General features: G+C 36.7%; 3 protein-coding genes across 9 annotated transcripts; 2 read left to right on the top strand and 1 right to left on the bottom strand.

The window, feature by feature from the left end:
• Nucleotides 1-3: 3 nt before the first annotated feature.
• Nucleotides 4-18047, bottom strand: LOC149737030 (NACHT domain- and WD repeat-containing protein 1-like). 7 transcript variants are annotated; one of them, XM_089876984.1, is made up of 26 exons: nt 17282-18047; nt 16898-17103; nt 16556-16641; nt 16210-16326; nt 15981-16105; nt 15646-15878; nt 15250-15410; nt 15057-15159; nt 14750-14971; nt 14325-14518; nt 13874-14088; nt 13297-13558; nt 12778-12941; nt 12171-12374; nt 11780-11954; nt 11404-11557; nt 11150-11254; nt 10791-10955; nt 10164-10352; nt 9563-9729; nt 9176-9320; nt 8848-9119; nt 8463-8678; nt 7434-8138; nt 7126-7267; nt 4-658 (listed from the first exon to the last, which is right to left on the bottom strand). In XM_089876984.1, exons 2-26 carry the CDS (start codon nt 17037-17039, stop codon nt 429-431), a joined length of 4893 nt encoding a protein of 1630 aa, XP_089733110.1. In that variant the 5' UTR covers nt 17040-17103; nt 17282-18047; the 3' UTR covers nt 4-428. The 7 variants fall into 7 exon arrangements, with proteins under 7 accessions (XP_089733110.1, XP_089733109.1, XP_089733111.1 ...); XM_089876983.1 differs by having other exon boundaries at nt 16898-17128; XM_089876985.1 differs by lacking the exon at nt 17282-18047 and having other exon boundaries at nt 16970-17275.
• On the top strand, nt 2479-5609 carry LOC149737031 (uncharacterized). The gene is made up of 7 exons (XM_089876043.1): nt 2479-2641; nt 2699-3859; nt 4027-4253; nt 4362-4543; nt 4621-4820; nt 4897-5042; nt 5445-5609. Exons 1-7 carry the CDS (start codon nt 2479-2481, stop codon nt 5607-5609), a joined length of 2244 nt encoding a protein of 747 aa, XP_089732169.1.
• Nucleotides 5643-7129, top strand: LOC149737032 (uncharacterized). The gene is made up of 3 exons (XM_089877010.1): nt 5643-5804; nt 6141-6398; nt 6642-7129. Exons 1-3 carry the CDS (start codon nt 5643-5645, stop codon nt 7017-7019), a joined length of 798 nt encoding a protein of 265 aa, XP_089733136.1. The 3' UTR covers nt 7020-7129.
• Nucleotides 18048-18281: the final 234 nt, after the last annotated feature.

An 18281-nucleotide genomic window follows, 5' to 3' on the forward strand; every position in this document is an offset into this window, starting at 1 on the left:
GAATTGTTGCATATATTTACTATCTTAAAACAGCTTTTGAAATTTGAAAAATCGTTGATATCATATACAAAGTAAAATCTGAACAAATAATTAAAGTTTTTTTTTGTTTTGGAATGGCAAAAATCAGTGCATTCCTAGATATAATTTGCCAAGCTACAGCAGAAAAAAAAGCGTAAGGCGAAAAAGTATTAAATCACAGCCTACCGATATACTATAGGAAAATAGATATTGACTAAGTGCAAAATAAAGTCTAGAATACGTGTGGCCTCAGTGCTCATAAAAAGGTGCATGTATTAAAGCTAATAAAAAGTCCCTAAACGGGACAAAGAATAGCAAAGTGCAAAATAGTTTCAAAATACAACTATCATGCAAACATCTGCTTGGCATAAAGCTGTGTGATAAGGCCTAAAAACATCTGGTAGAAATGTTCACACAACTGCGCATGTAGACGATCTTATTTTTAAAGTTTTGTTTTGAGAAGACAGGGCAACATTACCCAAACTGCTGTTTTCAGGTCTGTCTCCCACTGGTACTCTGGGTATCAACAAATAGTTTTGGATGATATAACCAAAGTCGGTGGTTAAGATAATGTTGGCGTCATTCACTGCAACAATGTCGGTGACAGTAGCGTACACATATTGTGAAGCAACTAGTTCGCCTGTAAATATTTTTTTTTAACAATTTTGCAAAAAAATATAACATTATTGGGACTAAGGGGTAAAAACAGATTTTGTGAGACTGGATGAATATTATTTGTTGTTTGTAACAAAACGTCATAGTAAACGTAATAATCAAATGCACTATCATGTATTATGACGTAAATATATTCAAATCGGAGACCTGGATTTGCCTAAGAAAATCTTTTAAGAAAATATTGTATTTAGGATTCAGTTTCAGGTTTGCATTTTTTTTCGAAAATGGAAACCGCTTCGAAAGCTCCGCTGTCATCTATTGAAGAAGACGAGTTGCACGATATGTTTGCAACCGACGCCCCGACTACCAAAGTTGGAGCCAGAAAAACAACGAAGGTAACCATATTGCGAATAGCAGACCATGCGTTAGTTTTTTGCCTGAAATGATCTTAAATAGAAAAGTGGGCTTTCGGCATCACTTTCGAGGCAGTCGCTTGCTTCGAGAGGAAAGTCTCGGATGCGACTGCCCTCGGATAGAGGGGGAAATACGGAAGAAAATTTAGGAGGATTAAAATTAATGCTGAAGAAAACAGAATCTATAACACAACAAGAGACGCACAGGCCATTGACTTCGGAAAAGGTAAAAAATAAGTTTTGTTCAATAGAAACGAATGTTAGCATGTCAAAATAAGTATGATTAATTTATTGAATCATAACAAGGGTTCTCTATTTTAAATCCCATGTCCGCCCTACGAATTATACCACGTGCTACTATAAGGAAAGACACGTCAACATGATAGTTTTCGCACACACTGCCTGTCTATAATATTAACACCAGCGTTTAAGATAACCCATTGATTATTTTGAAACACTTTGGACCAAAAACGGTTTATCTTTATTTTTATATCCAGTCTAAACTTCCTCCCATCGGACATAAATATGTGGTTGGAGATCAAGATCTTTCGATATCTGGTGTACATGACGATAGCTCGACTGTGCACAGGGTACGCCCATCAAGCCAGAGGTAAAAATGGCCCTTTTTCGCTGTAGAAAAACTGTCAAGAAAAAAGGAAAAACATTTATACATGAGAAAATGTTCTTTAGTAGTTTAGAAACCAAAAACGGTCAAAGTTTAGTGACACTTTTTCGTATGGAAAATCTTAGACATCGTCGAACGTGCTTATTAATCTACCGGTTCGGTTCACTCGATTTTTAAAGAAGGTTTCATTTATATGGGATTATTATTTTTCTAAGCAGAGGTGGACCTCATTTGGTATTCGACCAAGATAAATGTTCATTCGTTGTAACCGTCGACCCGGATGATGCAGCATTATCTAAAGATATCGCAGAACTACTGAAAATTCATTCGCTGGGAATCCCAATAGAAGTAAGTGCAAAGTGAGGAAAATACGATTTAAAAGCGAATAATAAAGAAAAGAAGACCAACTTAAAAATGCAAATACGTAAATCGTTTTACGGACAATAAATACAACGTACTTTTACATATTTTTAGATTTCATTCTACCCAAGCGATTACCGTAAAGGCACAACGCCCGGTGTTCGAGGTGTCTTCCACTGCAGTCATTGCCTGGCACATTGGCAAAGAACAGGGGTGCTGCGACCGTCCTGCCATAAGGTATATACACTATAAGACCAGACTCTAAATCTTCTATTTTTTTTTATATTGACAACCTTCTTTATATATTTTTTTTATTGAGACAACATTTTATATAGGTTAGTTTTTTTTGAAAACGAAATAAGATGGTAAGTTTCACGGGTTCCAGCTCATTGTGATTAATATGTAAACACACAGCCAGCAGATTTAACGAGAGGCCCAAGGATTGAGATGAATACGAGTGATGCAGCAAAGTTTCTTCAGTCGCTTAAATATAAGAAGAAGTTCTTGTCGAACGAAGAGCTAGAGAAAATTCTGCCACTGCTCGGTAAAGCGAAAAGCGACGAAGAGAGACGACGTATATTAAAATCACTGTCTGAAAAAACGGACCACGGTAAGTTCTATAGGTCTTCTGTCATTTAATTGTATTTTTAAGTTGCGGTATGTTTAGAGAGTAATGAGGACGGTGGCGGCAAAGAGAATAAGAATAGTAAGACGAGTGAGCAAAAGAAAAAACGTAGTAAACAACTAACCGCACGGGTCTGCCAATCGATGAGGCAAAGGCTCTTCAATTCAGGAAAAACTGACAAGACCTCCACGCGCGAAACTAACGTGGAAAGGGAGAGTGACAGTGCCCAATCTGGACAAAGCCTGCAGAACAATATAGACGGTTCTGTGGCTGCAAGGGACGATGGACAGGGGTTAATTTCTAGTTCAGATACACATTCTACAGTGCAGAATCAGGAGTCTGCGGAACAGTATAACCGCGACGTTGATAATACCATCAAATCAGTTGGTCTAAAAAACAAGGATGGCTCATTTTATCCGGGATTTTTCTCCAAAGTTGAGAAAGAAATATCTGATGGGAATAATGCAGATGGCGGAACTCCGTTTCTCGCAGAAGGACGAATAGATGACGATGGATGCTACCATGAATTAAGCGAACGGGAGTTAAAGGAACAAAACTTGCCGACTTTAGAAGAAATTGCTCGAAAACAGGAGCATACTGCTTCAGAATCTACCAATCAAGAAGAATCCACCACCAGTCGACAGGAAAATACGTCGGTTGACGTTTCTGAGCGATTTAAGCTTGCGTTTCAGGATGGACCAGAGTTAAATTTAAAGGAGGCCATGGGCAGTGGTATATGGCACACACAACAAGGGAACGAGTATTATCTTCCCGGAGTTTTCAACGAAGACGGTCAGTTCATGGCTTCATCCGCTATTACTATTGATGGGCATGTAGTACCTGGAGCGCGGAATACCAAAGGGATGTTCGTTCCATTTGGAAGTTACGATGAAAACGGGGATTTCATTGAACAAGATCCTGACCCTAATTTGTCGCCGGAACTGCTGGAGGTTGCTAGGAAGATGAAGAGATCAACTGTGTGTCCGGATGCGGATCGTATAGATGCGAATGAGTGGAAATGTGTCAAAGAAGGAGTGACGGTGGAGGACCCGCGTCAAATCACGGTTTACTCGACTCCGGGGCAGGACGAGACTTCGCAAGACGCCGATGACGAATACAGTGTGTTCGTGGGAGGTGAAATCGGACCAGATGGAAACTTTTATCCTTATGGAAGATATGACGAAGCTGGGAATTTTATACCAGGTAATTTTGATTATAAAACTATCCATAGATAGTAAATGTAATAGGCCAATCCTGGCCTAAATTCCAAGCCCAGCGCAGGGCGTGCCACGCTGCATCCAGGTACAATAAAAGGTACAGATAGTTTAAAAAAGTATTTAAAAAAGTATTAACAGTGGGAATCATTTCAGGGAGTGAACCGATTTCGCATAATGGCAAAGTGAAGCAACTATCCGATACTCAGCGTGATACGGACAACTTGGACGATTTCTTAAGCAATCTTGGGATACAGATTCGTGAGAAAACCGACGTAGAAGTTTCACATCCTGCTAACAATGACCAGAAAGGGAATGTGGAAGCATTTAAGCGAACGTCTTCGGTGATAGAAGCAACCAAATCTGTTATGGATCACAAGGAGGTATAAAGAAATTTCAACAGATATCTTAAAACATGTTGGTTTATCTTTTAGAAATAACACTATGAAAAAGGGGTATTGCATTATAAACAGTACGTACGTCTTTTATAGCGAAGCACGGAAAGAGAATTTAGTGAGAATGGCTCCAGTCTCCAAGAAAGTAAATCAACCGGGTCAGTCGGAAAAGGCAGGGAATTAAAAACTCGGGGATCAGAAAAAAGCAATTCTCGTCAGCTTAACACCTCGTCCTCGAGGAGTCTGAGATCGCAGAATTCGTCTCGTATTTACAACAGGTTTGGGCAGAGACATGTCATCTCTCAAGTCAACCAGTTTCCCAAACGGATTGACTCTAAACTGCCTTAAATTTCAGAAACTCAGGCGAATTATGCAGAACACCAAGTGTAGCATTCATTCAAGAAAAAAGTTTGGAAGAACTGGACAAAACAACTTCCGCTTTAAAACGTCCACCAAGCGCTGCCAGCAAGAACAAAGAGGCCCTTAATCCTTTAGTTAAAAATCGAACGGGAAAACCAAACACAAGGGCAGGGTCTCTCGCTGAGAACTTAATAGGTGAGTTTGATTTCACAAGCAAAGTACATTTAGACTAAATCTTTTGGACGATTTCCCCCTTACAATTTAAATACAGGTACGCCAGGAGACAGCGAAACCTCGCAACTAATAGCAGGCTCCCAGACTGCCTTTCTTCGAGAACAAACGACCAGACCACAGGTTTCAGATCCTACAAAAAGCAAAGACGCGATTGGAACTCGGACAAGTTCATACGGGAACAATGTAAGTCCACACTAACACATGTCATCTTTTATCCGATGGACTATTGAGCTACGTGTTATAACCAATCGAATGAGTATGAAGACGAGGATGGGGAAAGACGGGACACCTTAGCACATAATGTACAAATGTTCCTTAAATGTGCAAACCCTGGTCCTTTTTTAAAAAAGTAACAACGGTCTATGGGAGTTGTAATGATACGAATTTATAATTCTTTGATTTTTTTGGTTTTAATACCAAATAGGACGAGAAAATAGAATGAAAAGGTATCCCATCTTCCCCACCCTACCGTATGTTTGAACATTCAGGAAGGGATTTGTAACGAACATAGTGTTAAAACTGTGGTTGTTAGTTGACGTCGTTATTGTTAAGTCATCACAAACCGGCAATAACTTCCCGTTACAGCCTTTGACTGACCGGAACAAAGTATCCCGATCGAGCATGGATAAAACTCGTAGCGTGGAAACTGTAACTAGAAGAGTGAGCCAACTTTCAACATCGGATAGAAAAAATATTATCACTCCAGATAGGAGGAGAAGTTCTCAATTAAACATGGATGGTATGTCATAGATCATTTTAACCCTACCCAACGTGTTAGCCCATATGTGCTGTTTCATAGGGCCAAAGATGAACACCCCTGCTACGGTAGCGAGACAACGTGAAATTGAGAAAAAGACTCGCAAAGAGAAAGCAGAAGTAAAGGCCAAATATCAAAACGCAGCACATCACAGTGCATTAAGCAGCGGCGGTGCTGAACAAGACCAGGCAAGTTTATTAAATGTACAACTAAGGGAAAACTACGCCACACGCAATGCTACTACACACTTTTAATACGTTAGGCTATGTAAGAGGGTACAAAGCCTTGATTTTGCAAACATAAAAGCGGGAAATATCTCATCGTTGTCTACTTCCTAAAACTCCTTACCTCAAAGCTCTCTACTTCAGGTGTAAGTTTCTGTTTAAAATGGCCGATAGTTCAATGGTCTGTAGGCTATTATATTGGCTACATTATAACTGGATTTGAAATTTAAACACAACATAAAAACTCAAACAATCTTTATATTCTATCTCCGTACACATTACTCAATTAATTTCATACAGCTGGCCCTCGGCGGCACTAAAACTACGAGCAAAAGCACTCTGAACGCTGGGCAGACGTTAAACAGCTATCTTCCTCGTCAAACAAGCACAACAGAACGACTTCACAAGATGCGTTCAACGACGGGCAGCAGATTCAACATGGCGGGTAGAACGACTTCTAAAGGTCGAATGCGACAGAGACCATCGTCCAAATTTCTTAGAGATCTACCAACGATCGACCCGCTGGCGGATGAACCACAAGGAGCAGAAGCAACACAGGCAAGTTTCTTGTGTAATTAGAAAAACTATAAATCTTATACTTTACATTTTATTAATTACTGTTTTGATAATCTGACACTATTGCATAACTAACAGAGGCTTAAAATGTAAGCAAACGATATAACTAAACAAGTATGTTGCAACTTGCAAAAATAACAATTTACTGTTTTTGGTAAACTGGTTAATCAACTATGTACCTTTTTTTATTTAACTCTGCACTTAAATGTAAATATATTGGAGCAGACCAGTGATGCTAAAAAAGAATCAGATGAAAAGATGCCCGTATTCAGTGATGATGATGATGAGTTCGATTTTTCCGACGTTTCAACTTTCTCGGAAGAGGAAGCAGAAGACTTTACAAATTCAAAGAAAAAAAGTTTCTACTTTCCGTTTCTTGGCGAGTTCACGATTCTAAACTTTACAGAGAACTTTAGATTCTCGTATTTTGCTGTGCCTGGCTACGTGAAGGATCATAACCAGAAAGTAAAAAAGGGGATACTCAAACTGCCGGTCATTAGTGAGAAAAAAAATGAAAAAACTAAACCCAGACAGCCGAAAGAGAAGAAGAGAAACAACCTGCTTAAGCGTATAGAAAAGCTTAACCAGATGGGGACAGAATGACAGACCTGTAATAGTTCTATGCTCTTATTATTCAAATATCTGTAACTCATGTATGAGTTGGTGGTGTTAGTTTCATAGTTTGTGCTTCAAATTACATTCTACTAACCTGTGTTTGTGTTCCAAACCTTAATTGACCGTTCCTGGGATCCAGTAATAACATAGGAATCAGATATGAATGCAGAACATGTAACTCCAGTGTTGAGTAGGGAATCAAATAACATTTCTTGGTGCAACTTCCATTCTCCAGACTAAAAAATAAAAACACATTTATAAACTGTTCACTAAGATAAAAATCTAACTTAAATCAAGCAAAGATTAGTAAAAGAGCACAATTTTAAATTCCTTAGTAAAAGAGCACAATTAAATTGAACCACAAATTACTTGTGTAGTTGGAAAAAGTGCACAAATATTTACCTTAAATTTCCATATTCGCCTAGTAGCCCCTTCAGAGCCTGAAAACAGCATCTGCCGATCACTTGACAAAGTTAAATTTGTAACTTTGCTCTTGTGTTCTTTCAATATGACTTGTAAAGTTACTTTGGGAGAAGAACTAGCTGCTAAATGCACGGAAACAACACTAATTATGCCTGAATTTACTCCAATAAATGCAGTTATATAACCAGAGTTTTCTGGGGAAAGTGAAACAGCAGTGACAGCATCTTCTATACCAATACTACAGGTGAGACATTCCATAACTGGTTCAAACCCTTCTGTTTTCATAAAATGCAGTGTTTCCATATCACCATTTCCAGTTACAGCAAGCAGTTGACTACCATCACTACTCAGTGCTAAAAGGGAAACACTGGAATTTGAGATTGATGTTGTTTGCATTACTTGATGGTCAACACAATGAACAAGCTCTAAATCGCCTTTAACCGTGGCACAAACTATGTAGCAAGAATCTGGTGTAAACTTCATGCATGTGATCTCACTCTTCCCAGCTCTCATTACTTTTACATTGCTTTTTAATTCAAGATCATGAATAATGAGATCCTCATAAAAATAGCAGATGTACTTTCCACAACTACTAATTACATGATTTCCTAATTGAAATGGAAAGGATGGTGGATCCTTTACTACTTTGGTGCGATTCAGGTTCCAAAGTTTCACATAGAAAACCTAAAATAAAATTTTACATTTACGTTTTAACATTTTTTTCTAATAAATATGTGGGTGAGGTCCTTGTCGAGGATCTGGGATTTAGGCCAGATTTAACCTATTGCCCACAAAATACAAAAATGGCAAAAAAAGATTAAACAAACTATTTTCTATTTTTTTGCTATAGGCCTATACTATACGTTAAGGCCCTGCCGTTCATTGCTCCAATCTAGTGGTCACTAACGAGTTTGTATTAAATGGACAGCCATGTTATAACAACCGTTGTTGCACTTCCATGGAATAATTGGTAAATGACTTTCATTTATAAAACACAGTATCACTCACATTTTTAGATGAGCTTGCCACAATGTTTCCAGACAACACAACATGATCTACAGGAGCTCCCATGCCACTCATGTTATCAGCAAGTGTGATCCCATCCTTGCCAATGGTCCAACATAGCAGTGTATGATCCCTACCACCACATACCAATATATCACCAGTTTTATTGAAATTCAATGTAGATACAGAATCATGATGGTGTTGCAAGACACTTGTTTTCTGTTTAAAATAATATTTATTAAATAATTTTAAAAAATAAGTATATATAAAACAATGAAATATTATAAATAAACAGACTTTTTTGCTTTCATTCAACTTTATTTGCACTAGATGAAGGCCAGATTTTCAGAATTTATTTACAAAATATCTCGGATATTTTCGTACAAACCTTTAATTCCTGTCCTTCTATTTTCCAAACATGTATTTCTTTTCCACAACTGAATGCAACATAACCTCCTGCACAAGCGGACACCTCTATATTGGTATCAACATCATATGAGCTTATCAAGACACCTGAGCTACTGTTGTAAAGATCAACTGTCCCATTATTGAATAAAGACATTAACTTGTCTTGAATCAGAAAATTTGCCACAGAAAAAATGCCTGAATTTTCATTTTTCGTTCCATTATTACCTGTCGTGGTGTCATACATAGTGTTCCCTGTTAAAAACTTCATGTTATTGACACAAAAAATAAAGCAATTCTTAGTTACATACCTGTTTCTAAAGACCAAGACATAATAGCACCGTTCTTATACCCTGCTATAACAGCTTGACCACAAAGTAAAATATTACATGAGAGATAATTTGATTCTTTTATGGAGTGCTGGATACTTGAAGAAGACACATCCCAAATATTGATCTAGAAATAATAATGAAAGTAGTATATATACCTTTACTGTTATTAAATATGCTTTTTAAAAATAGAACTCTAAATTTAAAATTTAAGTGTCTATAGCCAATTACAACTGAAAGAGTATGTTGTGTGTTTTTTTTTACTATTTTGTTTGTGGCATTACACTACTTGCCGGATGGCATACGAAACATGAGAAACACACTACGTTTTTTATACTAGATGAGCCGCTAAAATTGTACACATCCTACCTGTTTACCACATGCAGATACAAGTACGGTACCATCATCATTCAATGCAAGGTTACAATGATAGGTATGTTCTGTGTGATCCTCCACCATGGAAGCTACAATGCTTCCTGTATCCCAATTCAATACTTGCAATGTATTATCAGCGGATGAGGAAGCCAATCTTAAACCTGGGGTTGTATAAATTAATACATTACTATGTATAAGTTTATAAAGTTTCAGTTTTACAAATTAAGTAAAAAGTTATTAATGAGAATATACGGAACAGCAGAATATCTGAAAATACAGAAAGGCATGATGGCTTACCTAAATTGCAAACAAAAAACTTCTGAAGATATAACTACATCATTTTGTAAAAAAATTCTTACCTCTTGTCTACAACTTTCAGAGAAGTTACAAGCTTCAATATCTGGTGGGGTCTATGTAGTAACACCCAGGGAGTAGTAAGGTAATAGGCCAATGGCCAACCCTTATGCAATGTTCTTATGTATATCCCTGGTGTTACCGCATGGACCTCACCAGATATTGAAGCGTGCCACTTCCCGGGACCCATCACGTGCAACGCTGTGGAACCTAACAAACATAAAATAGGATTATATCCTACCTGCAATGGCAAAGCAGAGCACTGTATCCTTATGTAGATGTATTGTGTGTAATACTTCATCCACACCTAGTTCCCATATCATGATTGTCCCATCACGGGAGCCGGCAAACAATGCAGATGCATCACATGAAACTTCCATGCATGTGACAGACTTGCTGAAACCTGTGAGTGTGGTACGCAGTGGACCACCTACAAGAAAAACAAATACAAGATAATACAACAGACATAAATATAACTAATACAAAAATGGTTGGTAATTACAGATTTACTCTTTTGAACGAATGAATGTAACTTGCCTGACCCCCGCGTGGCCGGAAAACGACAGTCCTTATATATATATTTTTTTATTCTTTATGGGTGAGGTCCTTGTCAAGGACCTGGGACTTAGGCCACTAAAAACAGAACACCTGTTGTTTAACAGTCGTTATAACACGGGTGTTCTGTTTCATACACCTTATGATAGCTTATGAGTTACCAAAAATGTGACTTTAGAAAAACTTGTTTTTATTAAATTTTACCACTGACTTGTCAGTATGGCTAACATTTTTGACGTCTACTAATGTGCCATCAGCGCTAGTCTCTAAAGTGCAATTAGGACATTACAAATTTATTCCACAAAATCCTTACCAGGTGGGGGAAATGAACCACATAAAGGGATCAAACACATCTTGTTCATTCTCTTCAGGAGCTGTTCGGACTCCGTTACTAGCTTCCCAACTAATCGTGGGAAATCTTTGGTGAAGTAAGCCAACCTACCAATCATTTCACTACATACATGGTTCGTAACTTTACCTGCAAGCAAAATTATGAATGTAAAAATATTTTTGACAGTATGATTCGTGAGAGACTGATTTCTTTTTAGGTAATTTGAACCACATCTGATATCGGTGTTACTTTTATTATTTTTTATTTACTATTTTTCTAAATTGCCCATATTAAACACTAACACTGTTAAAAATATCTAGCATATACAGATATCTATATACCTGGAAATTCCAGGGTTGGCTTAGCAAGTTTTAAAGCATTTCTGATCAATGTGATTTCAGTGTCTGGTTTCTTTGAAAGTATCATATCATAATCTTGAAGCATTTCTGTAAAATCATTGTATGAAAAAATATTTGCTAAATTTTGTATTCTAGTAATCTATATGAATAAGGTCCTTGTTGAGGACTTGGGAATTAGGTCAGATTTGGCCTATAATCCCAATAACTTACTGTAAATATTTTTCACATTTTCCTACCTTTGATTGAAAAAGCTTCGATTTTGTGTGTTAGCCAGTCTGCGCTAGAGACTACCACATCATTTAATTCTTGCCACATGCCGGCGCTTAAGAGTTGAAAAGGGAGTTCATCCAGTTTCCGAAAGTTGAAAATTTTCTCAGTAAATTTTAGCGGCTTTAAAACAAAGTTACAATGTAAGCTAAAGTTACAAACTGCAAAAATAGACTTTAAAACAAAACAATAACAAGTGAGGCTAAGCTACAAAGTGTAAAAACAAACTTTCATACAAAATGACAATTTAAGCTAAGTCACAGGGTGTAAAATTGGACTATGATACAAAAATTAACAAGTTAAGCTAAGCCACATAGTGTAAAAATGGACTTTTCTCTTACACACCTGTGTTGCAACATTCCTGTTGGCTTTCATTTCTTTGTTTTTCCAAATATTTAATTTCAAAGACTTCTTCTTTCCATCAGACCACTTCCCAAGAAAGTACTCCGCGATATTTTGGTGAACTTTTTCTTTGACATCACTACCAAGATATCTTTGCCTCGCTACTTCTATAAATTGTCTAAAAATATTCATAAACATAATAAATTTTAGGAAATACAAAGTTTTTTTGTGTGGTAAAAATTATCAATAACAGGACAAAAAAAACACCATTAAAAATAAAAATGTAATTAAAATTGCATTGTGGCTAAAATAATTTCTGTTAAAAATTAATTGTTCATACCTTTTAAGCTTAACAACACCAGTAGCCTACATAAAGAATTATACCATAACCTACCTATGATAAAGTGCAAGCACAGTGTAACCAGTTGACTGTCTTTCCACAATATCAGCTCCCAAGTCATTTCTTAGTCTTGTCCACAACAATGTTGGAATACGAACCACATTATGCGATGGTGGGGACCAATGTCGGTATGAGCAATCTAATACTTCATTATCGAGTGAAAGCAAATCATTTAACTCTGCTTCACCCAGACCATTTCTAAAAAAAAATGTTAAATTTTATGTTAAGCTGATTTTTTTGTCTTGTGCATTTAAAAAATATGGTAAATTTTATATAAAACTGACATTTTTTAAGTGATGTCGTGGCACAGTGATAAGTGTGTCTGCCTCTAGCCAAAGGGTACTGGTTCGAAGCTCGACACTGCCACCATTGTTTTGTGGGCATGTATGTTCTTGGACAAGACGCTTCATGGCAATTACTCCATTCCAGAGATCCCTAATGGGTTGTCTGAATTTTCAGCCATACATTAGTGTATGTGGGGTGTGTGAAATAGAAAACCGGTGTTATACCTACTATCCTTACCCCGCCACTCAAACATAAAAGTTGTATCATTCAAAGAGTTTCAGTGTACTCAGAAACATACAGTTCACAAATTTCCAACCTGGATGCCACAAGATAGCCAATGGACCTTGCTACAAAGAGTTCTCCGTGTGTATTCTCAAGTCGTTTAAAGAAAAGAGAAATTGCCTCCTTTGCCGACTTCCCAAGATAAAGAGAAGATACGTCAGTATATGATTTCCATAACCTTGCTTCATCAAAGGCAAGCTGTAAGGGGAAATAATTTTTTTTTTAAGTAGTTGGTGACAAAAATATCACTTTTATCTTAATTGGAAAAATCATTACAAAACTAATGTATAAAATATATATAAAATGGGTGTTATACCGAGCAAAAAACCTGAACTTGTAATCTGTACAGCAGTACAGGGGTATATGAAGAAAAGGAATATTTGGGAAACAGAAATATGTTGTTATTGGGACAAAACTATAAAAGACAGAAATATTACGTTTTACTTTAATTGGAAAAATGATAACGAACTTCCCCTAACACTTAAAATGTAGAAGACACAATTTTTACTGACATAAACCCCTAACACATATGGGTATGTTAAAAATCATTTACCTTTAAATAAAGTGGTTGTGGAGATTTCACAAAAGCGTCCATCACAAAATCATGTTGTGGTTGAGTCAGTGTTCTTCCCGAATCTTTCAACCAAGTGTTTAATATCTCACACCCTGTCTCTCTATCAAGGTCTGTCACTTCAGTGAAGTTAGAGCTGGGCAGTGTTCGATGTAAGGTGTCCAGTATACCAAGATTAGGATCAGGTAGTGTGGAAAGTATGATGTGAACATGAGGTGGCAGATGTTTGGGCAACCAGTTCAATCTGTTATCACATAAAAATCTATAATAAAAAAACTGCTTATTTGTTAAGTTTATGCTGAGTTAAATGGAATACATTTTATATGAGACAACTATAACAGGCTATTATTTATTAATAATGATATCTTATCATGCAGTCCAATCCTTAACAGGTGAGGATAAATAGGTGTATATCATTCATTTATATATCCTCACTATTCTATAATATGTTCGTCCTATTTCGTATATCCAAACCAACTTACAAGTTACCAGAATAGAAATGTACTGATTAAAAAGGTATAAGGTGTATTTAGACATATTTCAACAGCTCTCTAAATACCTGTGTGCACCATCAAGTTCTGACAGCTGGTCCAATGAATCAAGGAAAATATTAAGTTTTTCTCCTAGATGTGTTTGAGTGTCTCCTCTGCTTATTACAGCAGATGCAGTGGCCAAGACTTCATTAAACTTCATAACAAGTGACGTAAAGTTTTGCAGCTCATGGTAAAGAGGTGGAGGTGTTGGTATTAACTCGCATATTTGCAAGGTAATGGACTGAAATTAGATAACTTGTGTGTAAAACGTGGAAAAAATAAATTAAAAGTTTGTTGAAAATTAATTTTACAACAGTCACGATTCGGTATTAAGATTTGCGTCTAAATTAAGTTAGTTTAAAAAGAATTTAGTAATTTTGACAATTCTAAACTGATTTTCTATTGGGATTTTTTATAAAACAGCATCCACTTATGTTGGCAATCTCATAAGGAACCGGGTACAAAATATAGCCCAACCTGTAAAACACTGTGTATGTTTGATGAATGTGGAGAAGTTCCCAAAAACCGATAAACCAAGGATTCATTTGAAGACATGTTTCGTCTTGAATCGACCAGTTTTGCCATCAGTGCAGTTTTACCACGTCCTGATTCACCAAATGCTACAACTGGGTGGCTGGAAGTATCACCATCAAGCTTGCTCAAAATAGTTTCTAAAAGCATGAAGTAAATCAAGTTCTATATCATCGTTCATGATTTTGACTGGGTTTTATAATGTACACTAGATACAGAAGATTTGGTAGATAGTGAAATTAAACATTTCCTTTCAAAAATATCACACACAAGGTAACTGGCACGAAAACAGAATATTCGTGTTATAAAGACTGTTGTTTCCGTCCACATGAGGATAAGGCAAGCTACAATTATTTATAATGTATACACACCAATAAGTTGGGACCTTCCACAAAAAGACTTTAGTTTTGTCTGAGCAAAAGCTGCATGATGTATCACTTCATCGAAAAGTAAGTCAGATTTTTCCGCTGCCTTTTCTTCTTGTTTACCCGAGTTAGATACAGCTTGTGAAATAGCAGTTTTGAAGTCAGTGACAAAATCATGACAAAATTTTGTAAGATATGCAGAATGACTTTTAGACTTCTCGGTAATGCCTGAAAACCCAAATAAGAACATCATACATAAATGTTCATTAGGAAGCACTCAAGCATATGTAACAAGTATAAGAAGTTCTCTTACCCTTTCCTGCAACCCATTTGACTTTGTAGGTTTTCACCAAGCTGGAATTGCCCTTTGTTTGACCAAGTTGGGTGACTTCAGCCTTCAGGTTATTTAAGAGATTCTGAAAAAACAAATTTAGGAAAAGATACATACAAATTCCATGGCTAATGCTATTGTAACACCAACCTATTAATGCTGCATATATATATACCTGTGCTTCAAGATCTACTTCTGTATTTCCACTCAGATCAACAAAATTACGAGCAGCTGTGTCAGAGATATTATGTTGCAGGTCACTTATTTCTCTTTCGTATAAATATGTAGCAGATCCAGCGCTGGAGAAGAGACCTTCCTTTATTTCAAGTTCTGTGACTGCAAAAACAAAGGAATAGTAAGACAGAATTAATATGTTTGTATATACATATATATAAAACATATTTCACAATATAAAGGACAGATTTCATAATAAAGGCGGAATTTTACAGTAAACACATTGTTTTGATTATTACAATATTTTATAATTGGTAATACTCTTTTGAGTTGAACTTATTGTATCCATCCTTTAAATACAGTAATGATACTAGAAAGCTGTATTGCAAAAGTGTACCAGATTCAAAGAAGTGTTCTCCTTTGATTTTAACAAGCAGTTTTCTTCTCCTGGCTTCACTCGCACATTTACGAATAACATCCGCAAGTTGCTGTGATGTATCCGACCATTTCTGCCTCTGAATATTTCTTTCTTTCTCATACTTTACATCATCATCGTTAAAATGAGGATATTCCGAGGTAATGGGCTGAAGAACATAGTGTACTGGAACAGCATTTGCGTCTTTTTGGTACCTGAGGGTATTTATCACATTTTATGCGAATATTTTTTACACAATTTTGGGCTAATTGGGCATTATAAAATGGTAAAGCTTTGTGAATTAAAAACACATATACCATTTAGTCAGAAGATTGGAGGATGTGTAGCCTTTCTCATTAGCAATAACCTCGAATTTATCAAAGTTTTGAACAGAAATAGTAGAAGGCACTGGCCGGTAACCATATCTGTTCCCCAAGAATGCCTAAAAAGGGTGATGAAAATAAAGGTAAACATATATCAGAAAAAAAATTGAACAATATATAAAATAGATTGCAAATGTTGTAAAATTTGATTGTAATTAATTACCACAAAAAATGGTCCAATAGACAATCTCTTGCAGGTTTTTATTTCATCAAGGCAGAGCTCACATATTGAGTGATCAATCATTGCTGAATCCTGTATACCCCATCTCATGTCCATTGCCTGTTAAACAAACTTATTATAAAAATACTATTTATCTCTTCCAAAAAACGATAGCAAAGATTAGGTATTTGAAGAACGTAGAGAAGGAAATCAACAGGAAAATAATATTTTTTAAAACGCTCTATGGATAAAATGTGTGGGAAAGGGTGTCAATTCAAAAGCGTGACTGCTGTTAAATGTGTGTTATGATAGGTATAGAAACATCATTATTTAAATGCTATTACTGTACCTGGAAATCTAGACCAAGTTTTTGGCAAAAGCTCCGCAGGTCTGGGTAAGCTTTTTCAAGCAAAGTATTGCGTTCGACCCTCATGTCTGTTATTTAAAAAAAAGTTATACATTATCTAGAGCGACATATACATTATCTAAATTAGCAAACTATAGGTACAAATACAGACAAATATATTAAACACCTAAAAATGAAAAAGGTTGACAAAACATTGTTTATCTAAAGTGTCCTAAACTAACATTTTTATGAATGCAGATAAACATATTATAAACTTAACATGTAAAACTTTATGTGGCATTAATGGATTTGATTATGAATGTTGCTATTTATGGTCCAACTTACCAGAAAATGTTGAACTGACAAATATGCGCACAACATTCGTTTGTTCCAGTCTGTTCAAGTTAACTTTTCTACCTTGAATCAAAATAATTCTTTCCTCATTAGCATCTTTGGTGTATTTTGTGTCGTCCAAAAGTTTCGGCATGATGAAATATAATAGCACAACTCTTAAATCATGAGTACGTCAAACTTGCGCTTCCCATCATACACTATTGAAGCAAGTAGGAAAGTAAGCTAAAATATTGTTTACGGATCGGGTGACGATCTATTGTTGTCTTTTGTATTATGAAGGTAGGGTCTACTTCTACCGTCACAATAGAATAGGGCAATCGGCTGTAAGCGTATTGTGGTTTTCGCTACGAATACGAACATTTTGGTAATACGTACCGATGCGTTCATACTGGTAATGGAATTTCGCGCCAGACACACATAGCATGAAAGCGTGCTTCCAAACGGTCCAACGGTTGGCTGATTACCTTCCGACGTCGAATACCACCCGATTCGACTCGTGATTAGCCTTAGACATGAGAGAAAGTTCGACAAATATTAGCGCATGAATGGGCGCAAAATAATACTTTCATACCATAGCGGTACGCGATTAACGCTATATATGGTTAAGTGCGTGATGTTGATTATAAAGCGAAAACGTTAGGCATTTAAATTATGACATTGGCAAAACAGTTAATTAGGGTTACCGTGTCCGTAGGTATTTGCAGTGAATTGTAGACTTGAAAAAGGTAAAAAGCATTAGTTTGGCAACATATTCTTGCTTTGTTTTAAGTTATTAATAGAGTACCAATTACCAGATTTGGTTCATTCAGTGCACCTTTTAGGCTTTTTATTCCATCCAAAAGATGCAGATTGTACTAAAGAACGTAAATTTGTGCCAAAAGTAGCCCTGCTGTATATTTAAACATTCCCCAGTCAATCTTAATAGCAATTGACACATTCATAATTCAGTCTGTAATTGCTTAAAAACAGGTTGAGCGTTACCTTTTTTATATTTGTGTTTAGGTACCGGCTACTTCCCCTCCGTGACTATTCACCCCGCTACTTCCCCTGCGTAACTATTCACCCCGGTTACTTCCCCTCCATAACTAACTAACTATTCACCCCAGCTACTTTCCCTCCGTGACAATTCCCCCTGGCTACTTCCCCCCATGACCATCCCCCCGGCTACTTCCCCCCCATGACCATTCCCCCCGGCTACTTCCCCTCCGTGACTATTCCCCCGCTACTTTCCCCAATGACCATTCCCTCGGCTACTTCCCCCTCATGACCATTCCCCCGGCTACTTCCCCTTCGTGACTATTCCCCCTTGCTACTTTCCCCTGTGACAATTTCCCCGGCTACTTCCCGCCATGACTATTCCCCCCGGCTACTTCCC

The sequence above is a fragment of the Ciona robusta genome, chromosome 4, assembly GCF_009617815.1.
Source record: "Ciona robusta chromosome 4, ASM961781v2".
NCBI classification, from domain to species: Eukaryota; Metazoa; Chordata; class Ascidiacea; order Phlebobranchia; family Cionidae; genus Ciona; species Ciona robusta.